The following is a 26,568-nucleotide window of genomic DNA, read 5'->3' on the forward strand; positions in this document are numbered from 1 at the left end:
CAAGGGTTTTTAATTTTCAGGAAATTCCATCATTTGGATAAAGTAAATTCAAACTGCTGTTATATTCCATTTTAACCAGAAACTGAAAATTCCTCAAAAAAGCCCGACTTCGGTTTTTGTTGAATTCTCTCTTGCTTTTGATAATATCATGGTCATCGATGGTTTGGGGAACAATATTCTTCTTTTAGGTATTTTTTAAATCCCATATGTACATTAGTGACACCAAAAAACGACTCTTACTTTTGGAAGATCTTGTAATATTGACCGAGAGAGAATCCAATAAGGTGCCAGTTGCCAACTTTCTATCAAGTGAAAATTGACAGTTGACTGATTTTATCCAAATAATAAGTAATTTTTTAATAGAAAATAGGTTGACAATTGTTGACAATTTATTCCCAGTCTATGACTTTTTTTTGTTATTTTGCCAGAGGTTTAGAAAACATCATCCAATATCCAATTAGATATTGTTGGTTTTAAATCGAAAACTTGATTTAGTTTCTTATCTAACACATCAAGCTCGGCAGTGATTGAATATCGAATATAAATAATTACCATGTCCCACATAATTTTTTTCCTTATTTGAACTAAGACAATATAGGAGACTTTGCTGGTCTCGCCAAAATTGAAAAATGGAAGTCTCGTCTCGGTATCGGTTTCGGTCTTTTCTCGGTCTAGCTTTTTTCTCGTCATATGTTCTACCGGCAATCTCGGCTCGCCTTTGTCTATTTCTACGGTTTAAATAGTTTCTCAGAAGCTTAAAAAGTAATACCGAAAGTTTGTTTATAAGTTCTCAAATACCCTATAGAACTCCGTCAAGAGGAATTTCGGGATCCTAATTTTTTGTTCTCGCTATAAACATATTAGAATAGAGTCGTTTCTACAAAAACAAAAGAAAATGATAGCGTGTGATCCCTAAATATTGTCACCTTATGAACATCGGATGAAGCTTCTTTAAATGCAGCTTCTATCGCAGCCTTCATTTGGAAAATCACTTTTCAAGACATTGTTATTGTAGTTTATTTTATTTCATATTAAGTGATGAGCACATTTTTTGGTTTGGAAATTCTTGAATCACAAAGATCTGAAAAAAAATGTTTTCCATTAAAGTTGTTGGCTATTCGGGGAGCTGTTACTTTTGAAGCTATAGCATCTTTTGCGATTTGACAAGTAGAACTATTCCATTACTAAAAATGGAACAATACACGCTTCAAAAATGCATATGAATTGTTGAAATGCACTTTAAGAATGTCCAAAATTTGACTTTCACAGTTCACACAACTGAAGCACGTTTTGGTGATTTTGACCAATTTTTTTAAGTCCCTATTAAATTATTTAATAAAAGATATATTTTCTTTATTTTAACTCGGCACAAAATATTTCCTTAAACAATCAAGTTTAGCACCAATCAAATATATCTATACATAATATAGGCATGTAAATCCGTTATATTTTTCTAACTCTGGTCACGACCTGGAATGATCTTATCCCTATCATCTCAGTATCAACAATTTGGTGCGACCCGTTGCTGGCTCGTCTCCATCATTCTTTGACGGCAATTAAATGCCAAATTTGCTAAAGCTTCAGCCGCATCGATTTCATCCTTCTGATGGATTGTATCGTAAACATGATGGATCTTAGCTTCTCTAGAACTATTTTTATCAGCCTTACATCTGCAAGAAAAAATCGATCACTCATCAGAAGCTCCTAATCAAATAAAAATTCAGAAAAACTTACTTTTTACCATTCCACTCAATAAAATAATTATTTTTATTCGGTGTAAATTTGGCAGCACTCTCAAGCCATTTCGAAAGCTCAGGACTGCAGCTTGTCGCTGCCGAAGGTGATGATGGTTTATCTTCGGTCGTTGTATCGCGCAGGTACTTTTCCATGATTTGTTGCTTGTACTTGGGGCTGGGGGCAAATGCTGGATTTGTGGACATTAATTTATCGGACCGCTGCGAGTCCTCAGTCGTTGAACTTATTTGGAAGCACTGTTGTTTGGCGGGGTATTTGAATGGGGCCTCAAGGTAAAATCCGCTCGGAACATATGTGATGTTTCTGTTTGAACTGTGTATGGAGTTGTTGTTGTTGCGATTTCCTTGATGGGATTCCATGTCTTCATCGCTCGATGAGAACAGAATCGAGTTTTCGGTTTCGTGGCCATCATCTTCCCAAATACTATCCGCCGAGGATATGCTAAATTGTTCCACATTCCCTCTGGCGTTTGTATTGTAGTTCTTTATCAGGTGCCCCCAGGATTTCTTTGACCGTTCGCGCTTGGAATTCTTCAGCTTTCGTCGCCAGTTGGCAAACCAGTTGCAAATTTGAGTATAAGTTAGGCCAGTTTCTATTGCAAGGGTTCGCTTTTCATCTCGGCTGGGGTATGGATTGTCTCTTCGGCGTATCAGCCAGTCCTTGAGCATTCGTTTAATGTCGGGTGTGAAAAGTCGTTTCAAGGGGCGATGTGTGTCATCCGGTGGCCATGCTCGTCTAAAAAAGAAATGTTGGTAAGGAAATATAATCAACTGAAGAAATGCTAGAACACAAAATCAAAAAACATGAATGATTCGGTTAAGCATGCTGGTAAATTATTAATTTTAAAGAGATTTGTTTTAATTCAATTTAAAAACTATTATTAGTATAAATGACTTTGTTTTATTACCAAACAGTTTTAAATGTTTGCTTTTTGGATAAGTTTTTCAAATATGTAAAATCTGGCCACACAACAATCCATGACGAACCTACTATGGCGTCGATTACGCACTGGACGGGTTGGTTTTTCAATTATTGTGTTTATTGTTTTCTCCATTGCTAGAAAGGAAATATTGATTTATAAGTAAAATATAACAATAATTTTCTAATAAATAAATAAAAATTGACTAATTTTAACTGCACTAAATACACACTAATGTGAATATCGAAATATGAAATCAAAAAAATAAATTTTCACAAATAAGTTCTTCCAGTTTCACAGAACCTTACATCAATTTACAAACATTTAAAAATATCACTTAGATTCCGAAAATTCTATTCATAGTTCTGAGATAAACTAATTTTCGTTTGCCCTAAAACCTTGAATCTTATGCTTGGAAGGTTTTTCAACATGTTCCTAAGAGTTTGCTTCGAATTAAGTCTTCTACTAACATTTAAAATATTCAACTATATTTCAAAAACTTCATGAGATTGAGTTGTTTAGGCAAGAATGGATTCGTTATAACCACACAAAATTATTTTTAAGCTATTTTGCGTTTTGAACCCTTTGTATCGTTAAATGGTTCCTCGATTACTTTTAAGCCTCAAAAAACATAATGTAGGGTCATTCATTCTTCTGTTTCGAAAATATATATTTTTGATACAACTTTTAATTCACTGTTAATTCGAAAAACCGACTTTAAAAATTTCGCAGCATGACAGTTTTTGGGGTAACTTTTAACCACTTTTGGGAGTAACATCGACTATTACTGAAGTTGATATTGCCAAACGCAATAAGGCTATTATTGATCGTATAGTGTGCCTTGTTGAAACGTCTTCTTCATACCACATACCGTCCAAATAATTATCTTTAAACGCTGCAGGCCAAATAAATGGGATATTATTAGACAACATCGTGTGGTATCGATTTTAAAAGGCTTTAACAATTATAATAAGACCAATTACCATCAATGGTATATAATTCGCAGTTGTTCTTTGTAGCTTGAATTGTATGGAATCTCGATTTATTCGGGACAATATGCTTCAATACAAGGTGTAATGGTCTGGACATTTTCTGATGAGCCCAACCATTACATCGGGGCACTTTTATGCTGGTTTATATTTATTTACGTGATTTTAAATCATATTTATCAGTGGTAAGTTTTGAACTTATAGTTTCTTTCCTTAAAATGTTAAGTTTCGGCAAATCAAGTTAGAAGTTCGTAGTTTACTTAAGGAAAGTTCCGACACATTTAATTCTATTCAAAATCGATCATTTCCTAAAGCTCCTTAAAGTTCCAAAGATGTTTCAGACATTTTTTTAAATTGAAAATGTCATGTCTGATTTTGGAACGCCGTATCTATGTCTATCGCACAACAGTGTTAAAAAATGATTTTACATATTAATTTTTTATTTCCTCTAAAATTGATTGGAGGTTTACCCGACACAGCTGAACGTTACTTTTTAAAAGATGGCACATTCAAAGTTGGACGTAGTTGCTGCTTTAAGCAGTTATTTAAACTTTATTTAAAGATTTCTGTTTAAATTTAGAGATTTATAACCTTTTTTTAAATAGTAAATTAGAAGACTTATATTTTGAAAAATTCAAAAAATTATATGAATGGCCTCGGAGTTTTGAAAAGTTGTTAGTAAAATTTTTATAACATCAAATAAAAGTAAACTTTTTCTTAATTGTATGAATTTTAAGCGATTTCAAACGATCTTAATACAAATTTTAAGAGATTTATAGAAAAATTATTCAAGTTTAAGCGCTAAAATTTAAATTTTTATTAAAACAAAAGAGGCTGGGATGCGACCCACACTGATAACTTCCCATCCCGTTTGTCGATTTGTCTTGCTTAAAAGTTTGTCTATATGTACTCGTATCAATTTAAACCAAATTTGCGTACTTTTTTTTAGATTTTATTTTTTATGAAAAAACGAGCTGTTGGATTTTTATATAAAAATTACCGAATATGGAAAACAATACTTTCTGTGAAATAAAAATAAGTTTGAAGCCAATATTTTTAATTTTTGAAAAGCTATTTGAATCGAAAGTAAATTTTTACCAAGTTTTAGAATTTTTTTTGTTTTAGAGTTTTATTTTTTGTACGAAAACTGTCAATTCGATTTTTTTAAAAATTTTATCGAATGAAAACAATATTTTTTCAAAGATAAAATTAGTTTAAAGCCATAATTTAAAGTTTTTGAAAAGATATTTAAGTCGAAAACATTTTTTATCAACTTTTGTTAATTTTTTTTCGGTTTTTATTTTTTGTAAGAAAACAGTCAATTCGATTTTTCAATAAACAATATTTCTTATAAGAAAAAATAAATGTTTAGCCTAAATTTCAAGTTTTTGAAAAGATATTTGAATCGATATTCAATTTTTACCAATTTTGAGTAATGTTTTTTTTTTAATTTTTCTCAAAATTTTATCAGATGTCAAAAACATTATTGTTCGTTGCACAAAATTGTCTTGGAGATGAAATCATATTTTAGTCGTAAGATTTTGGTGGTGAAATAATTCAAGTCTCTAGCGTTTTTGGTTCGTAAGATATTTAGCGGTAACCAAAATTTTCACCTTTTTTTCAAACCGCTATCGTAAAAAAACCACCGTCGAAATTTGTTTTAGAGCCCTTTCTGCATCTTTCTGCCTTATTATCTGTATAGCAAAATGCATTTGAAGTCGATATCTCTTCTGGTTCTTGAGCTATGGACGACGAAAAAAACGTCGCGAACAAACGTACACACGCACGCACAGACATCTTTCTAAAAAAATTTTATTTCGACTCTAGGGACCTCGAAACGTCGAGAAATCTCAAAATTTTCAATTTCAAAAATTGGACCCATTACAATAACTCCCAAGGGGAAGTTAAAAATAATTTTTTTAAAGGTGTGCCCTGAATATATTTATTAAGCTTTCGAGTTGTACATTTGGCTTTGAAATATAAAAATATTTTTCAAAATTTTATTATTTTAGTTTTGAAAACTTCGATATACATATTTTGCAAACAGTCGATGCGAAAGTGTATTTAAATTATAAAGAAAAACCTTATAAAATCGTAGTGTAATAAATGTTTCCCGATTTCAAACCCTTTTTAAAGGGTGTCCCAAAATTAACGCAAGATTTGAATTTGCCGCCATTTGTGCAGTGAAGTGTTGGCAACCCTGAAAAAAAAGCAATTAGCAGCTAACAGTATAGGGTTATTAAAAACAACGATAGAACAACGTGTCTTCATTATTAAAGGATATTTCAAAAATAGTGAAAGCTTGGCGGCTGCAGTTGGAAAATTTCATACAAAATATGGTGTTTTAACTTCGTCAACTGTGAAGAGATTAATTGAAAAATTCATGGAGACTGGATCCGTTGGAGACGCCAAACACACTGGTCGTCCAAAAACAAGCCGTTCAAATGTGAATGTCGAAGCAGTGCGTGAGAGTGTTGCTGATAATCCAGGAACCTCAATTCGACGTCGTGGACAAGAATTGCAAATTTCAAGAACCTCTCTACAGCGTATACTCACCAAAGATCTTTGTCTTCATGCTTACAAAATTCAATTAACACAACAATTGAAGCCTAATGTACATGGACAGAGAAGAGAGATCGTTGAATGGATTATTGAACATAAACAAATGGACCCTGATTTTTCGAGCAAAATCATCCTAAGCGATGAAGCACATTTTCATCTTGATGGTTTTGTCAATCGCCAAAATTGCCGCATTTGGGATTCGGAGAACCCACATGTGCTTGTCGAAAAACAAATGCATCCACAACGCGTGACTGTATGGTGTGGATTTTGGGCTGGAGGCATAATTGGGCCATATTTTTTTGAAAATGATGCTGGTCAAGCAGTGACTGTTACTGGTGCTGGATATCGCAACATGATTACAAAGTTCTTTCTACCAAAATTGGATGTGCAATATGTGGTTTCAACAAGACGGTGCCACATGTCATACAGCCTGTGAAACAATTCAATTACTGCATGAGACATTTCCAGGTTGTGTACTCTCTCGTTTCGGTGATCAAAATTGGCCTCCTAGATCGTGTGATTTAACACCATTAGACTTCTTTGTATGGGGTTATTTGAAATCACAAGTCTATGTCAAGAGATTCAACGCTGCATCAACGAAATTCAGCCAAATTTATGCAGAATGGTCATGGAAAATTTCAACAAAAGAGTGCGCATGTGCATGCAAAGCCGTGGAGGCCATTTGTCCGATGTGTTATTCCATACATAACCCTATCCTATGTACTTTACGAGTCAATAAAAACATAACTATCAAAAGACTAAAAACGGTGTTTTCTATTTAATTCAAATCTTGCGTTAATTTTGGGACACTCTTTAGTAGCCGTTGAACAGTCATGGCAGAGGTCTTGTCATGAAAAGTGCTTTCTCAAGTAAGTGGTTAGGACTCGGCTTAAAACTGTAGGTGCCCTCCACTCCATGACAACATTATTCGCACACAGGAATGGTTGAGTGTTGTAAGTCACTAGGCTATTTTCTTAACTCAAATTTGAAATTTCATTATTCGTATAATTATTTTAAATAATGACAGAAAAGTGTATTAAGAATAAAAACCCTATTCTGTGATGCATAAATGTATTGATCCTTTTTTTTACTCGTAGTTTTGTTTTCTTACGAGTTATTTTGATATACAATAAACAAATGATTTTTTTTAAGTCTGATTTGGAAATAAATTTACAACATTTAAATTAATTTATTTCTGAAATTGATTGTTTTGCAACTCTAATGAATTAAAACTAAGAAATCAAATACGGCCTTTTTCACTTTGTAAAAGTGCAATAAGAATAACTGCTAAAAAATCGCCTTATTTCACTTGGCCTTGTTTCACGGCACTTTGATAGGTGTCAAATATATAGTAAATATATATTGAAAACATAAATCTAAATAAAATTTTGCAGTTTTAGGGAACAAGGTTTTAATTTATTTGAAAAATAGTTTTAAAAAAGAAGAGTAGTTTCTAAAGGATGAATATCATTTATATATCTTAGTAAGATATCTGGAGATTTTTTCAACTCCTCGTGTCTTTTTATCTTTTAATGGCTAGTGTCTAAATTGTAAATCAAGAAATGAGTAGTGTTTAGAATTAATTTGAATATTTCCGTATAAATAATACAAATAAAACCTCAACATACAAAAATAGGTAGTTGTACAACTTCAATTAAAAATCGAGTTAATCAAATCCGTTAAAGGATAACAATTCTATCGGCTTTTTTGATAAAAGATTATATTTTGAATAGCCCCTTATTTGTAATTTTTGACATTAGATTTGTATCAAGACCATTACTAAAAACAAAAAATAGAATAGGCTTTCACTGATTTCACATACGAAATACTAAAACTTCTTATTGGAAGACCCTATACTTATACGTTTCCACCATATTCAAATACATTGTGAAATCTATGATAGTTCAAAGCCTTCGATTGCATCTACAGAAATTTAATCACAACACCCCCGTGGCACCATAACACCGCAGCCACCATTCAAAGCGTATGTATATTTTTAGATTCTAACTGAACCTAAATTACCTTCAACTTAAAACTGACAGTTGACGGCTTCTATGTATTTACAGTTTGACATTCACGTCCTAACTTAATTTGAAACAAGAAAACGAGAATACGTGTTTCTTTTTTCACTTTTTTACACATAAATAAATGGGCCAATGGATTTTTCAAAATAAATATATAACTTCTGGAATGTCAAATAAAAAAACTTTCTTTTTTCAAAATTAAGAAAAAAACATAAATATCACACTCACATTAACGCTACTTGACTACTTGAAGAAAAAATTGACACCCAATGCGCTTCTTATGAGGATATATTTTTTAAATGCCTCGCATCTCATGTTTGAAAAACATGACAAAAGTGTTTTTCATGTTTGGACACTACTTTGTTAAAAAAAAAATCATTTAAATAAAAATAAAATAATTTGAGAGTAGAGAGATTCGAGGAGAGGAGGCATGCGCCTTTCTGAAATTTCTCCCACTGACAAAAACACAATATTTTCAAAAATTCTAAAATAAAAAGTAGTGGGCAAACTAGAAGGACACATTTTGTAGATGGAAAAACAGAATATTCATGTTGTCATGTTTTTTAGTCATCTAATTACGCAACATGTTTTTACTTTACTAAAATTTGTTCATATTTTGAATTTAAACTATAAAGTTTTAAAAAACCATTAAATCATCAAAAAACACACCTTCGTTAACTTATGGATGAATTTTGCTTTCGTTGTTTTAATTGAAGGACCACAGTTCAACTTTAAAACTATAAATTTTCACATTAGGCGAAAAGATCAACTTTTTTTTGTAAAATTTATTTCAGAAAATTCGATCGCACCGCCAAGGTTTTTTGTTTTGTCAAACTTTAAAAAGGTTAATTGAATTTTACAATACTGCCACACTACACCGGAAAACTATCGGTCTTTTCAACTCGAAAAACTTAATCGAAATGAACATTGAGAAACATTTATTTTTTTCTCGTTTGAAAATTTATTTGGGAGATTTGTTTTTTCTTTGCCTGAGGCTGAGGCTGAGAGCTTACCCACCTTCTATTCAATTTATATAGATCTAAGGAGCTAGAAGAAGATCTTTTGAAAGATGTGTAAAATCTCGTGGGAGCTGTTTTTTTGGGGAAGCTATAGAAACATAGATTCTGCTTTCGTCACAAATGATGAGAGTGAGAATTTGTATGTGTATCTAATTTGACGGTTTCTTCTTCTATAGTGATGATGGCGTCTTTTAGACAGACAGAGTGCTTTTTTTTCGAAAATATTGTGTTTCAGTGAGAGGTGCAGACAAATAAATACACATCACCAATTTTGTTCAAAACAAGCAACTTTGAGTTGTCAAAGTTTTTGAGATTTTCTGCTGTTTGAAAAAAAATATATGTCAAATTGGTAGAAACCTCTTTTTAAAATTTAAAATTGTATGTCACTTTTGAACTAAACGTGAGTCATTCTTTTGCGACAGATTGGAGATTCAGTGTGCTTAAAGGACTTGGGGAGAAACGCTGTTTTTTCATACAAAACCGTTTACCACCAAAGTTCGCAAGAAGGCAAAGATAATGTCGGTACAATCTCGTTCTCTTTTTAAGGCATGGATTAGTTTGACACTGACAGCTGTTTCCCGGTTCAAACTTTGAGAACAAGTCAGTATCATACTTTCACAGAACGATTTGTTTTTAAAGCTCGAACAACGTTGAGAATCACTGACAACTTATTTTCGAAGAAAGTGCAGAGTAACCCAAAACCGAGCGTTTTTTTAAAGAAGTTTTGGGGGAAATTTAGCAAGCATCGTAAGACTATTATGCTCCACATCGTCATAATATGGTGCTAGAATGAGGCTACTGTTTTCTAGAAAATGAGACTCAAATCAAGAACATCAATTAGCCATTGATCTCAAACTTTCATGAACTATACTTTGTATATGCTTGGTCTTGTTTTCTTTTCTAAAACTTTAAAGGGTTCGTTCTGAAACTAGAAAAATGTAGCAGGCTTGTTTATCAGCTACAGGCTTGTTCTTTAAAAGTCATATAATTTATTTGTTGCCTCAACTATTCGGTGTATTTTACCCACCCTTCTTGATACAAGATGATCAGAAGTAACCAAAAGTTAATAAACTTTAGTGACATCTTTAAACTTTTGCGTAGTATATTACGTGTTTCCAAAATGGCTAATTTTCTAACATATTCAAATAATGTGATGCACCGGATGTTCCTAATATGTTTTTTGGTTCGTTTTCATGTTTGAACGAAAAGCGAACTTTTCATTGTCTTGAATCAAATTGTTTTTCTCCTCAATGAACTCCCAATTTCCCAATACTGTCGATAGTCATACAGGCCAATATCAGAACCATTTCCGCTTTTTGAGCCATAATTCACACCATTGAACTACGGTTTTTAGTTTTATGTATTTTCAAATCTATATTAAGTCCTGTTGTCAAAAGTTAAACTGTCAGTTCAAAAATTCTTTGAGTTTGTTATAAAGTCTCTTTATTTAATTTTCAAATGATTGTCCTGTCAAAGACGTTTTTAAAAACATTACTTACTCTTACTTAAGGTGGCGCTACAGTCCCCTGTGAAATAAGGCCTCACCCAACAATATTCTCCGCCTAGCTCGGTCCCTAGCTAGATGTCTCCAATTTTGCGTTCCAAGTTGGGTGAGGTCACCTTCCACTTGTGCGCGCCACCTGATCCTCGGTCTTCCTCTACTGCGCTGTCCTGTGGGTGTGGATTCGAAGACTTTCCGGCCCGGAGCATTGGTTTCCATGCGCTCTACGTGCCCCAGCCATCTTAGTCGTTTGACTTTTACCCTTCTGGCTAAGTCTACCTCGCTGTACAGCCCGTACAGCTCGTCGTTCCATCTTCACCTCCTTCGATGCATACGGGACCGTAAACCACACGAAGAACTTTTCTCTCGAACCGACCCAAGGTGCTTTCATCCGCTTTTGTCATAGTCCATGCTTCTGCACCGTATAGCAGGTCGGGGATGATAAGGGTCTTATATAGTAACTCTTTGGTCCCTCGAGATAGGACTTTACCACTCAATTGCTTTTTTCGTTTAAAGAAACAGCGATTAGCAAGAGTTATTCTGCGTTTGATCTCAGCCCTGGTGTTGTTTTCTGCGTTTACAGCGGAGCCTAGGCAGACGAAGTCCTTGACTGCTTCAATGTTACGTCTGTCGATGGTGACGATTTGACCAAGACGGTGTTGTATGTCTTTTCTTGACGACAGCATGTACTTTGTTTTGCCCTCATTAACCGTTAAACCCATTTTTGCCGGCTCTACCTCTGAGTTCTTCCGATTATGTCAATGTCATCAGCATATGCTAGTAATTGGATAGACTTTTGAAAGATAGTGCCTCTAGAGTTGACGTGGGAGCACTGCTCTATTCTTTCAAGTAAAAAATCGCATGACAGCGCATCAGCTTGTCGATTTCAGTTCGTCGTCGCCGTTATACAGTCTGCAGAAGTGGTCCTTCTATTATCCTCAGCATTGACTGCGGTTCCACTATGATGTTTCCACTTTCATCTTTGAAGCCTTCGGTTCAGGTTTATGTACCTGTGAATTTCGTTTCACCTGTTCATAAAACTTTCAAACTTCACTTCTGCCTTTAAACCTCTCAACATCTTCGACCGCACGCTTCTCATGCTCTTTTTTTCCTTCTGAGAAGTCGGCGTTCCTCTCGCCTCTTTTGGTAATAGATAGAAGCTCTCGTCCTTTTATGCAGCATTGCTTTGCGTGCCTGTTGTTTGGCTGCATTTGCCTGCCTACATTCTTCATCAAACCAGGGGTTACTTGTTGGTGGCTGCTTGAAACCCAGCACATCAGAGGCAGCTTCTCTGATTGTATCTTGGCAATTTTGCTACTGGTTTTCGATACATTGTGTTGGCGGCACAGAACTTCGAGAGAGATTACTTGTAACTCGGTCGGCAAAGGATTTGGCGATCTCTTGCGATTGAAGCCGTTCGACGTTGTACCTTCTCCCAGCAACTCCCTGTTTTACGTTGGAGGTGTGGAAAACGCGTACAAGCTACCATGACGTTTCGCCCCACAGCAAAATCTATGAGTCTGAATGCGTATTCCGAAGTGTTGTCGTGCAGGGTGCTGCTTTTAGCTTGGCATTAAAATCGCCCAGTACTATTTTAATATCGTAGCTAGGACACTGCTCATATGTTTTGTCTAAGAGCTCGAAGAACATATATTTGGTGTTGTCGTCTTTCTCTTCTGTGGGGGGGTGCGTGCATATCAGACTAATGTTGCCGAATTTAGCCTTGATGCGTATGGTCATGAGGCTCACCTATAGCTCAGAACTTCTTGCTCAAGTCTGGCTCCAATGACGAAGCCGCATCTAAATAAGCGCTGTTGGTTTTCGTGGTAGCAGTCACCATATTAAATATCGCAGTTTTTCATCCTCTGTTTGCCCGGCCCATCCCATCGTATTTCCTGGATGGCGGTGATGTCTGCTTTAATGCGGTCTAGGGCCTCCGCTAATTCCTTGGCCACACGTGGTCTTTTAAGGGACCTAACATTCCACGTGCATATCCGAAGTTCGTTGTCCTGAATTCATTTGCGTAGGTTGTCAACAGTAAATCCGTCTTCGTAACTATGAAAGCTTTTACGTGGCCAGAAAGTCACCCCGACGGCACAACCCCCAACTTGGAGGGCCAGATCGTAAGTATAACTCCAAGGATGGGGAGCAAAGTTGATTTAGTAAAATTTAAAAAAAAATATTCAGTAGAAAATTCCGTATTCCAATTTTTATCTTCTATCATTAAGAATTATCAATTTGTCATTTATTTTAGATTGATACGAATTATGCAAGTGTTCCTGCAGCTCTTGATCACGTGTGAAATCACTTAAATCTGGCAACAACTTTACGGAGTGAGTTAGCTGCGATTTGCTGTAAACGTGATCGAGGTAATGAAGTTTACTCAAAAATATTGAAATAAAATTATAATATTAAAATTCATTCATAACTTTGTAGCTTGCTGAATCAAAAAGTGCCTAAGTTTCCAAAGAATCAGAACGTGAATCCCTTAGGGCTCAGGCAGCCCGCCAATCAGCTTTGAGTGGATCTCTTCAGAGTCGTTTACAAGCTGCCGAAAACCATGAACACAGTATTCAATCGCGCTGCAACAGTACAATCAATACAATTCAATGTGAGAAACACTGAGCTAATATGCAAAATAAATAAGCTCGAGTCGAGCCTAGCTCAGGAAGAGAGCCAAAAAGAACTAAGTTCATGCTTTTCCATGGACGCATGTGACCCTAATCACTTATCACCCAAATGTATCATCAATAGAGCCGAAGAGATTATGGCCGAATTGGATAGGACTAAATCGAAGATTTCTTCCACTTGTGAGACTCTGAGCAGTTGTGAGACAGAATTATTGAATCTCAAGACAATTGTTAATTCCGATAAGCAGAGACTGAATGCACAAGTTGAAGTCAGTCACAATCAAAATGAGGGAGGAATTGAGATGCTTCGAATCTCGTTGCCATCGTATACAGAAAATCTGGACCGATTGCATACTGATCGTATGTAATTTTTAAGAAGTATTACGTCATTACTCAGTCTTCACGAGTCTAGTGAGACTTTAATTAAAAACAAAATCAGAGACATGGGTCAACAAAAAGTTATCTAATAGGAATCTACCAGGGTAAGATCTTATTACTTCACTGCTCAAGTTTTCAAAAACACTCCTATTTATAATAAGGCGTAAGGCCCCTTAACTAAGATATTTACCATATCATTGGAAAATTCCAAAATTCATTATTATACCTTAACAAGGTAAGCCACCAACAGAAGTACCATCTTACAGACCAATAACGTTCATACAATCATGGCAAACATTTTCGAAGAACTACTCTTCAAAAGCTCAGCAAATCAATAGAAGCAAGAAGACTAATTCCGAACCATCAGTTTGGATTGGTGGATGTGGTGGAAAAGGGAATTGGAAAAAAAAGTATGTTCGGCCTTATTCTTAGATGTTCCTGAAGCACTTTGGACTTGAATACAAACTGCATAAGGAACTTCTCACCCAGCATTCGTAAAAATTTTCGATTACATTGGTTCTGAATTCCTGAATATTGCAATGACTAGGAAAGACAGAATGTGGTAAGGCATTCCACATTCGCGTAGTACGGCTAAAAAACTAATCTCTGTATTTGACAGTACGACCGAAGTTGGGCTCGAGGGTATACAGATGAGCATTCCTAGAAGTGCGATTATTACTGTTGAACTATTTAAGGGGAGGAATGCAACTGGCAATTTCACTAGAGCATAAGCCTTTAAAATAACGGTAAAAAAGGGTCAGACAAGAGACCTTACGACGATGTTCAAGCGAAGTAAATGAACTTATGATGATATTATCATTATCAATTTAAATGTTCTACGTTCAATACTATCCAAGAGGCTTAAGTATTTATTTATTTATATATTGCGTTTTCGAAGCATTAAATTCCACTCTGCTGTTTAGGTCGGAATTTAATGGGCTTATCATATTTTGTCATTGCAGTTCCACAACCGAAAAAGAGGGATGTGAGTCTGAAAACGAATATAAAAACTAAAAGTACCATCGTCAGCGAAACAATGTATTGGATTAGATGTTTGCAGACAGAAGATCATTAATAAAAATGAGAAAGAGTGTTGGAGATAAAACAAAGCCCTGGGGCACACCAACATTTATTTTATGGTTTTCAGATTTGAATCCATCCAATACTACTTGTATTGAACGATCCAAAAGGTTATTACTAATCCAATAAGGCAGCGATTCATGAAAACCGAAAGCACGCATTTTCGATAAGAGAGCCTGATGCCAAACTCTATCAAATGCTTTTGAAATATCAAGTGCAATCAGCGTTTCCATGACCTTGGAAAGAATTGACGTAAATGCAATCGGTCGGTAGCTAGAGGGTGAGGAAGATTCGCCTTTTATGGGAATAGAATATAAATTTAAAGGATATTGTAGTAGATATCAACGCTTTCACAGTTTTTGCCAAAAATTCAAAGGTTCCTTACTTCCAAACATCTTGGGTGCAATGCTTGATTGGAAAGAGCACGTACAAAATAAAAGAGCTTAACAGAAGAATGCTTTGGTGAATATTAAAGAAAGAACTCTGACTCTATGGCATTCAACTATGGAGCTGTTCAAAGAAAACAAATGATAAACCTATCCAAAAATTAGGAGACAAAGTCATTCGTGAAAAATAGTAAATTCCACCTGGTATTAGAGATCGTGGCTTCAAGTTGAAATATTAACAGAAATCGTTTAAAAACACGCTGTATCAGCGGCTGCATAGTCATACCAATTCCTAATTGAAGAATATCTTAAATGTACGAGACAAGATCCACTACTTATAAAGCTGATGGTCTTAAAGCTATTGCGAAAGTATTACAACAACAACTTTAATGTATTTATGTATAACGTTTTTATACTTTCAGAAGGGTGCTTAAGAAGCCGCGCACAATGCAACAAAACAACAAATGGAGATTGAAAAAAATGTTGGGTCTTCTATGTCAATGTACCTTTTTCAATCTGAATCAAAGTAAGTTAATACTTAAAGGTATCGTCCTCTCAAAAAAAGAAAGTTGACAACTTCACCTTTGACACTAAAAATTCAAAAACAAAATTCGAATTTATTTATGTCACTATCACATTTTACTACCACTATTTTAGTTACCTTCCATTTTCAAACATAAAAAGTAAGTATTGAAATCATATTTGAACTAAAAATTGTAGGTGTAAGACATCAAAACTGAAAAAAAGGTACCAATCATTTCGTATTCATTAAACGTGACCGAATTGAGCGGTGTGTGCAATTAAATTTATATAAATGTTTTCAAAACATGTCAGCCCTGTTTTTATACCCACACGATAAAATGTCGAAAATGCCCTCTGATTCAAAAACAAACATTTCGTTTCGATCGTTTTTTCCGCTTTCATTTATACCAGAAATTATTTAAATAAATCCCACACACCTAATTGTGTTCAAAGCACCCAACAACAATTAGTCTTCTATAGATATAAATATACTTATAGGTGAAAGATATTTTTTTCTAACAAATTATTTGTTTAAAAATAGAATTCCAAATTTTTGTCAACTTAAAAATCCTCTACGAGAATATCCAACAACTGTGTCTGCTTTTACTATGCAGAGATTGCGCAATAAATACAAAAACAAAAACAAGAACAATTCTTATGTACCGTATCTATTTATATCAATCAATGCAACAATGAATCTACTTGTGGATTAAAAATGTGAACCCCAATATCATGTTTTTCTTTTTGTTTTTGTTTTTGGCCTTTGAAAAAAAACATGAGTTTGTTGTTAAGTATGACGTTGATATCTTTTCTCACAAGAAAACCCATTAGCTCCTCTCGATGAAGGTAAGGTATTGAGAGCGCATGTTTTTCTTCACAAAATGATCATAATGACCAGACCACTTGCCAGGGACTGATTTTCGATTGAGAAAATAATTGAAGAAGTGGTGTTTTCAAAAACATGATCAACAGAAAAAAGGAACTAGAAAATTAATGGATGACAGGTTTAGTATTGAGTGGAAGTAAATTCTAGGTTTTGTTGCTTCTGAAACTTACTTACTTACTTAAGGTGGCGCTACAGTCCGGGGCGGACCTGGGCCTCAACCAACAAGCGTCTCCAGCCAGCTCGGTCCCTAGCTAGCTGTCTCCAGTTTCGCACGCCAAGTTGGTTGAGGTCCTCTCCCACCTGCGTGCGCCACCTGAGTCGCGGTCTTCCTCTACTGCACCGTCCCTCGGGATTGGATTCGAAGACCTTCCGGGCTGGAGCGTTGATGTCCATCCATTCTACATGACCTAGCCATCTAAGCCGTTTGACTTTAATTCTGCTAACTAGGTCAGTGTCGCTGTACAGCCCGTACAGTTCGTCGTTATATCTTCTCCTCCATTCTCCATCTATGCGTACGGGACCAAAAATCACCCGAAGAATTTTTCTCTCGAAGCATCCTAAGACGTTCTCATCTTTCTTTGACAGGATCCAGGCCTCAGCGCCATAAATGAGAATGGTGATTTTAGATGCTCGAGAGAGGACTTTACTTCCCAATTTCCTTCTAAGTCCAAAGAAGCAGCGATTTGCAAGAGTTATTCTTCGTTTGATTTCAGCGCTGGTATCGTTGTCTGTGTTAATAGCGGTGCCTATGTAGACAAAGTCCTTAACTACCTCAAAGTTGTAGCTGTCCATGGTGACGTTTTGTCCAAGACGTCGTCGTTCAGTGTCCTTTTTTGATGACAGCATATACTTGGTCTTGCCCTCATTGACCACTAAACCCATCTTCTTCGCTTCCGTCGCAATGCTCAAAAACCCTGCACTGACATCACGATTTGATCTTCCAATTATGTCAATATCATCTGCGTATCCGAGTAATTGGATGGATCTTTGGAAGATTGTGCCTCTAGTGTTGACGGTTGAGTTTTGCACAATTCGTGTGAATATAGTGGACTTTCCTGGTCTGAAGCCACACTGATAAGGACCAATCAGGTTGTTGACGAATGGCTTCAGACGTTCACATAATACGGCAGAGAGGATCTTATACGCAATGTTAAGGAGACTGATGCCTCTGTAGTTGGCGCAGTTTAGAGGGTCTCCTTTCATATGTATCGGGCACACAATGCTGAGATTCCACTCATCGGGCATGCTTTCTTCCGACCATATTTTGCAGATGAGTTGGTGCATGCTCCGTACCAAGTAATCGCCTGCTGCTTTGAATAGTTCGGCAGCGATGCCGTCAGCTCCAGCAGCTTTGTTTGACTTCAGTTTAGATATAGCTATCTTCACTTCGTCAAGGTGGAATAGGCGGAATTGTTGATCTGCTTCCCCTAGGTTGAGTGGTTCTATCTCTCTTACAGTGGAATTCAGTTTGTCATCGCCGTTATATAATTTGGAGAAGTGATCTTTCCATATTCTCAGCATGGACGGCGGTTCTACTACGATGTTCCCCTGATCGTCTTTACAGGCATCGGTTCGTGGCTTGGTACCCTTGGGAGGTTTTTTTTACCTTTTGGTAAAATTTACGAACCTCATTTCTGTTGTGACATCCCTCTATCTCCTCGATCGCGCGCTTCTCATGCTCTCTTTTTTTTTTTTGCATCTAAGAAGCCGATGTTCCTCTCTCCTCTTCTGCTCGTAGAGCTGGCGAGCAGCTCTAGTCCTTTTGTGCAGCGCCGTTTTGTATGCCTCGCTTCCGAAACTAAATTTCAGTATTTTAATGAATATTGACACTGAAGATATAGATTTGAAAAGAAAAATGGAGGTTTTAAGGATTCTGTATTCAAGAAAATGGAAAAATACACTCATCTTGGATATTGAAACTTTTTGGATTTTGCTAAGGTCTATGAATTTTATGTCAACAATATCTGAACTGAATAACTTGTAATTAGCATGACTACCTTTACGCAAAGATTAAAAGTCTTGATCTATTATTCTTTGTCGATATCTTAAATAAATTTGGGACGTTCATCTCATTGACGAGATCTATTATCTGGATAACCGATAAGATATTGGCACCTAGGTAATATCTCCTGGTTTCCGCTAAGACCGGACACCGGCCTATGAAATGTAAGGTGTCCTCTCTTTCTTGCATGTTACATAGATCACAAATTAACGGTAGATCGTCTCTATGTGGCATGTAGTTGAGGCAAAGAAGTTCACCTCTTAATCTTCCCATCATGGATATTTCGTCAACACTATATTCATCTCGAAAATAATTCCTTCCATTAAGATTATGGTTCAAACTGCTGTATAGGGTTCTATGAACTGAGCCTGTTGCTTCCATCACATATCCTTTTCTACACTTACGATCCACATTTGCTATTAGTTCGTACAGCCTTGATTTCCATTCGCTTAAGTTATCGCAATTGAGGTTAAGTGGCATCCCGCACCATTGACTTAGTTCCTGCCATTTTTCCATCCAGCCTGTATTTCTCCTTATTATATGAAGCGCTACTATCTTTGGAAGTCTTTCATTAGACATATTGATAGCCTTAAGAATATAATCTATATGTAGCTTAAGGGTCCATATAAACAGAGGTGGAAGTCCAGTTTCCAGCATGACCAGATAATTCGGGGCGTTGGACGGAATATGAAAGATTCTTTTAATATAATATCTCAGAAATTTTTCCACCGTTTCATACTGCTTGTAGCCTCACAACTGAGCCGAATATAACATGATGGCTTCTGAAACTGCTTCAAAAACTCGAAATTTGGCACTATGTCTAATATTTTTGTTCGAAAAACACCTGTTCCACGTGGCAGCGATTGCGGTCTTAGCCTTTGCAAGCTTATCCTTAAAGTGGTTCTCCATATTCAGGTTCTTAGTCATTAGTATCCCTAGGTACCTGTACTCGTTGACAACTTCGATTGTCTCTCCATTATACCACCATTTCTGACTGTTACGGTTACGCCCGGCCCCTTTCCTGAATATCATGACTTTTGACTTTTCTAAATTCACAGTTAAGTTCCATATTTTGCCGAAGTCACACAAGCGGTTTATCATTAATTGGAGAGATTCTGGCGAGTATGCGAGAATGACAATATCGTCGGCGAGCATCAGTGCTTTGATAGCTTTTCCGGCGTACTCAATACCACAAGGTAGGCATTCTACGAGATCTTCAATAAAGAAGGCAAACAACGAATCAAATGCTGACTTAAAGTCAACAAATAATGCATATAATTTTGCTCCTTTATTCATAAATGATTCTGCAATACTTCTCAAGACGAAAATGTGGTCAACTGTAGAATAGCCTGATCTGAAACCAGCTTGACACTCCCCAATTAGATTATTGTTCCTGATCCATACATTGAGACGATGCTGCAGGACGGTTGTAAAAATCTGATATGAAGCGTTCAAAAAGGATATGCCCCTATAATTTGCCGGATCTGTTGTACTTCCTTTTTTGTAGATAGGAAAGATCAAGGATTCTGATACACCCATCTTCCATTATGTTATTAAAGATTGTTACAAGATTACTAATAAGATCCTGAGTTCCATATTTGTACAATTCCGCGGGAATTCCATCCGATCCTGCTGCTTTTTTGTCTTTTAACCTTTTCAACGCATCATTTACCTCATATAATGTGAACATTCCATCAATGATTTCATTATCATTGTTTGGTGCAGCGTACAGAATTGAACTAGTATTTCCCGAAGCGTCCAGTAACTTTTTAAAATGTGTTAGCAGTACATTTGGTTTTAGCTCTTGATTGATTACGTAAGACTTCCCATTAAGTTTCCTCACTAAAGTCCAAAAATCTGCTCCATTCCTGCAATTTCCTAATCGTCTGGCTTCTGCTTCATAATGTTTCTCTTTTTTTGTTTACATAGAAACTTGTACTTTGCGTTTGCTTCAAGATACTGAGTTTTGTTATGCAATTCATTTGAGTCACGGAATGCTTTTAAATATGAAAAGGATGCTTTCCTCGCCATTTCACATTCCTTATTAAACCATTCAGATTTAGCAATTTTATTGCTTCTGGATGTTTTACTTGGATACGAAATTTTTATAGCGTCTTTTATCCCTGTTAGATCAGATACCTGCTGCTCTGAGAGTGCTAAGTCCAATCGTCTTCGATACCTATCTGCATTCGAGTCTCTCCATTTAAGTTTTGGCAGCAACTCCATATTCCTAACCCCTTCATCAAAAGGTTGTTCCAGTTGTACCGTTGTAGTGATAGGAAGATGATCAGAATATGAAACAAGGTCAATTTTGAAATCCTTGACATGAACAATTCATTCACTCACTGAATGAAGTAGTGTCTGATGAAGTAGTCTGATGAAGTAGTGCCATTAAGAATTCGCAGTCCAAATGTGTTACACAAATCTAGTAACTTCAATCCTCTGCAATTACTAGTACAATCCTTAGATTGGCGTTCTTTTCCTTCAGCTATATTAACGGAACCATATTCTTTTCCAATTGTGGCATTCAAATCTCCAATCAAAAGAACATTGTTGTTAGCGTACATTTGGGATTCCTTTTTTCTTCGGCGGTATCTTAAAAAACTTTAGAGATATCAGAGACTTCAAAAAAATGTTGTCTTACAAAATAATAACATCAAAAGATGCAGAAGAGACTTGCAATATATAAACAAAGGAACACATTTTCTTACCCCAAAAAACTCCCAAACTAATAATAGTAACCGTTACCGCATCTTTGTCCAGAAATGGTATAAGGTAAGCTTAACACAATCTAAAGAACAAAGAGGAACCAAAAGTACCGCTGTCTATTGGTAAAGTAATAAATTGTATCTAAAAATATATCAACAAATAGTTTTAATTAAATAAAATATTTATTAAAATTAACTTATTGTTTTATTATGAATTTATAAACTATATTAAATGTTTTTTATTAGGTGAAAGAATGGATAGATTCTAGACATTGAACACGAGTAAACACGCAACTTATACATAGCTGCCATGATCTTATTAACTGTCTAAGCTAACATCGATGGGAAATTGAAGCCTTTTGAGTGGTTATTAGGATTGGAGAAATAACTAAATGTATTCCATTTCCAACGCCAGCGTTTAAGATATTCGAAATAATAATGTTTCGCCCAAGGTTTTTGCCACGAAGTCTCAAATGGTTACATAATCGAGGTCCATCTAAATTTCGCATAAGCATTATTGACACGCTTATTATTGGCTTATGTGAGGGCACACCACCGGACAGCTCAAGTCAGTTAAGAAACTCTACTGGGTATTAAGTGTTCTGTTCTGATTCCATGACTATACGTCTATTGTCAAATACTCCTTCATATCTTCTTTCACTTCAACCAATTTGTTTGAATTTATTTTCAAAACAACATCGTTTCTCGGTGCTAAGATCACCCTTTGACAGAAGCGAACCAGTTTCAATAAGTTCAGAATGACTATTTACTATTAAAAAGTCTTCCGATAGTGTGACATAGCTCTCGACGAACTCCTACTTTTAATAGGAAATAAGGTATGGAGGTAATCTGTAACCAACCCACTAAAGAATAGAAGAACTGCCTAAATATCAGCAACGATGATAAGTCCAGCTTGCTAAATTTAGAATGCAAGGAAAAATTGCATTAGCAGTAGCGTCATCTGTGATTGTGCAACATTGCCACAGAATGGAAAAACTGCTCACGCAACTTTCAAATTTCCTTTAGATTTGCAAAGCCAAGGGCTGGAAGCATTTTAAAGAAAAATTATCGAATTTCTTTCTATAATAGGGTTTCCCATTGGTAAAATAAATCAATTTATTCTTGATCTATATCTGGATTTGTCAAAACACAAATGTTCCCTATTTTTGCATTCCATGGGCCAAAATAAATTGATTTATTTTTTATTCAATATCAAATCTACAGATGCGGATTTTTCGGAAGATACTCGTATACCCTTCAATGCACCAATACTTTTACAACTTTTAAAATAAGCTAAGCTGGGAATTTGACATCTCTACCGCACTCGATACTACGTAAAAGAAGTAACACTAATGGAAAAACAACATCAAGACTCAAGATCAAATCTACAGATCCGGATTTTTCGGAAGATTTACCCTTCAATGCACCAATACTTTTACAACTTTTAAAATATGCTAAGCTGGGACTTTGACATCTCTACCGCACTCGATAGTTTCAATTGTTTTCCACGCACCACAATAAAAAAAAAAACATTTTTTAAGGAAATCTGAAGTTACTAATGGAAAACCCCATAAGTGTTAGCGGCGGATTTGCTCCAATAAGCTGGGATATTTATGTAACTTAAAAATAGCTTAAAATGTTCTCCAGCTTCACAACAAAATATTTGTCACCTCGAATATTTGCTAACAATTAATTATACAAAACTAATAAACAATTGTATTCATCAAAGAATAACGTTTTCGGCATCTGGTAAAATTTTCAGAAATATTGAAGTAACAGTTTTTTGTTTACAAGAAATAAAAATCTAAGAGAAAATCTACTTAAGGTTGGTAAAACAGTTTTTGAATTGGAATATCTCGAGAACAAATAAAGGTAAGTATTTGGTAGAAATTAGTTATCGACTTAAAAATCTCAGGAACAAAATCAAATACTTGCTTTCAATATTTGATGTCATGTGCGAAATAATAGTGAAATATTAAACTAACTACTTTTTTGACAAAAAATGAACCACTTCAAAACTTATCAAAAACGATTTTCGACTAAATTATCTTAAGAACACAGAATGGTATGAACTTGAACGCAAGTGTGAAGTTACAAAACTTGGCTCAGAAATCGTTGATTTTCTTTAATTTATCATACAAAATAATTTTTTAGGTAAAGTGTTTCTCAAGAAAAAAAAGAGTGACAGTTAGAATAAGATGCTTTTTAGGTAACTGTCATGTTTTGACATTTGAAAAATTATTTTTATTTTTAAATACATTGCAAATCTTAAAAATCACAGTTTTTAAAAATTAAAGAGTAGTGAAATCGATAGACAATTTTAAGCTGTTAAAACCGTTCGCGTGGTTCAAGAACAATTGAGATTATTAGCTGCTGTTCCACAAGTTTTTCAATCGCTTTAGAATAAGTCATTTCAAAAAAGACATTTTCCATGTTTTGTGTGGTTTTTGGGTTCGAGATGGCGGTCTTATTGGCCCTTACTTATTTTTAAATGAGGTTTTTGCCAATTTTATGTTACATATATATCTAAAAGAGGTGACCAATCTTGTGATTTGTGAGTCTTAGACTTTTTCTTTAGAGGCACGTGAAGAATGATGACAATACACCACAATTAATTAAATTCAAGGACAAAAAAAATAATTAAATTCAAGACAGAAAAAATGGCTTCATTTGGCTGACGTTTTCCATTGTAAATGGTACTTCCACTTTACAATGAAATAAACATTCATTTAATTCTTTTAAAGAAATACCTTTTTAGACTAAAAAGTTTTACCTCAGTCACCCACAATGTTGAAATTCCAGAACCGATATCTCAGAATATAAAAGCAAACAATTAATCAGTTCTTATTACTTATTGTTGAGTTATTTGAATTAGAAAATGTCAAATATTTCAAACCTCAATGACAGCAATATATCTGTTCTGAGTTATCAAAACTTAGAACCTTTTTTAGTTTTAGTGCAGATCCCAAATCCAAACTCCGATGTATGCTATATGTGCGCAGACATAGAAATACCCGTTTTCAACATTATCTTTAATATATTCCAAAAACTTCATGTTATGAGCTTACGAATTCGTAGCAATATCAAAAATTGCTTTTAAACGCTTTTCTATTAAGAACCCTTCTAGCAAAAATGCGTTCTTTTATGATACATGTACATATGACACGTGAAGGCTTACAATTAATGATGATTTTTTTGAAAAGTAAGTAAGATACTGAACAAATTCATTAAGGGATTGGAGATTTCGAAAACCATTACAAATTGCATTGAAAAAAATACTTCACGAATTAACATAGCCTCAAAAAGCATAATGTGAGGTTTATTTTTAAATTATAAAAGGCTGTATCTCAGAATCTGACGTGATAGATTGATTCTGAAGTAGGATTCGAACTATAGCAAGTAAAAACCCTACAAAAAGTATAGTTTGATTACCACATACACTACATTGTCGACCAGGGTAATCATTTGTTGTTAATTTTAATGCCTAATGTCTTTTATTTCTGAACGCAGTCGGTAATTCACCTTAAATGAACGCACATTGGTATTTTCATTGAATGCAAACATCAAAATTATTTTTTTTCATTTAAACAAATTCTGCAATAAAAAAGTGCATTTTTATAAGAATTACAATTTCAAATAACATCCCTGTGCTCTAGTTTATCAAATACTCGAACCCAATACTTCTTAAAAATAATTGTCATCATCGCGCCATCATCGTCCATACGACAAAACCTCGAACTCAACAGTCGAATTGTTAAAACAACAAAATTTGTTTTCGTTCGAGACAAATAACTTTTTTTAACACCAGGCAACCAGCAAAATTAGAATGTAGTGACATCGACAAGAGACTCGCTCTTCTCGTTCTATTGATTGATACATTTCCCCCTAAAAAAGCGCCAAGAAAAATGTGACGTATACTTCACACTCTTGGTATGAAGGTAGCTCTCTTCTCCTCTGTTCTACTAGAGGACTGAAAGGCTTTGGTAGGTTTGAAGTGGTGTCTGCTGGTGTGTCATTGTAGGTTTTTTTTGTTTGAACTTTCAAGTGGGAACTGGGACTTTGAAGAGTTGCTTAAGTGTTTTTTAACTCTGAGCACTTACCTAGTGCAACGTTGCCGAGTTTATAACTACCAGGTGCTCAGAAGTTTTAGCAGGCAAATACCCAGTTTGAAGTACGATAATATTCATAAGTTTTGAGTGGACTAGCATGGCGCGGAGATATGACAAAGCAAAGGCAAAGTGCTGAGTGCTGAGTTAGAGTGGCGCTGATACATGTATGATGTAGAAGAATATACATATACATAATATTATAGCACTTTAGATTCTTGAGAAGTTAGGGCGAGGGCACGGCCGGTTTGCATTTTGCTGGCAATGAGGTATCTGTCAAGGGTAGAATACAAAATGGCATAAGACGAATTCTTGGTGGCTCCAATTGGATAATGATACTTCAGCTAATGTCTAGCTGACATTTACCAACAAAATGACGTTTTGAAATTTTTGTTTTATGGTAAGTTAAGTTTTAGTTTACATAAAATAAATTCCATGAAATTATAACTTCACGAATCTGTTTTATCTCCAAAGTGTTGGCTGTCACTTGTGACATTTTCACACAGCCGAATTGCTTTTTGGAGACAATAAATATTCATACAAATCAGTCAGTATTAGTCTAGAAAAGAACATACGACGAATTCTTGAAGCCAACACTTCGATAATGACACTTCAGCCAGTTGGACATTTACCAACAAAATGACATTTCACAACTTTTTTATTACAAAAAAGCTAAGTACTGAATTTAAGTTTACGTAAAAGAAATTTCATGAAGTTTCTCAAATTGTTGATTTCCGATTCTGCGTTTTCTCCAAAGAGTTATGTGTCATTTTTGACACGTTGACTTAATTGGAATTGCGCTAAAGAGTGTTAAGGCCCTTGAATGTCATTTGATGTAATCAATAGACGAATGCACAGGTATTCTCCGACAGGGGTAGTATACAAAATAGCATCAGACGAATTCTTGGACACAACAACTCCATAATGATACTTTAGCTAGACATTGAAGTTTGACATTTATTAACAAAATGACATATTACATTATTTTTATGAAAAGTTTTAGTTACCATAAAATAAATTTGCATGAAATTATAACTCTCCCAAATATTGGCTGTCACTTGTGACATTTTCACACGGCCGAATTACTTTTTGGAGACAATA

At 35.2% G+C, this 26,568-nt stretch overlaps 2 protein-coding genes across 3 annotated transcripts; both read right to left on the reverse strand.

Moving 5' to 3' along the window:
• Window positions 1-1,323: 1,323 nt before the first annotated feature.
• LOC129950082 (homeobox protein Mohawk) lies at window positions 1,324-9,242 on the reverse strand. Of its 2 annotated transcripts, XM_056061877.1 has the most exons (4): window positions 8,919-9,242; window positions 2,742-2,811; window positions 1,735-2,490; window positions 1,324-1,670 (listed from the first exon to the last, which is right to left on the reverse strand). In XM_056061877.1, exons 2-4 carry the CDS (start codon window positions 2,807-2,809, stop codon window positions 1,502-1,504), a joined length of 993 nt encoding a protein of 330 aa, XP_055917852.1. In that variant the 5' UTR covers window positions 2,810-2,811; window positions 8,919-9,242; the 3' UTR covers window positions 1,324-1,501. The 2 variants fall into 2 exon arrangements, with proteins under 2 accessions (XP_055917852.1, XP_055917853.1); XM_056061878.1 differs by lacking the exon at window positions 8,919-9,242 and having other exon boundaries at window positions 2,663-2,805.
• Window positions 9,243-19,403: 10,161 nt separating this feature from the next.
• LOC129950689 (uncharacterized) lies at window positions 19,404-20,192 on the reverse strand. Its single transcript, XM_056062613.1, has one exon. It carries the CDS (start codon window positions 20,190-20,192, stop codon window positions 19,404-19,406), a length of 789 nt encoding a protein of 262 aa, XP_055918588.1.
• Between the last annotated feature and the right edge of the window lie 6,376 nt (window positions 20,193-26,568).

The sequence above is a fragment of the Eupeodes corollae genome, chromosome 3 (genome assembly GCF_945859685.1).
Source record: "Eupeodes corollae chromosome 3, idEupCoro1.1, whole genome shotgun sequence".
NCBI lineage: Eukaryota > Metazoa > Arthropoda > Insecta > Diptera > Syrphidae > Eupeodes > Eupeodes corollae.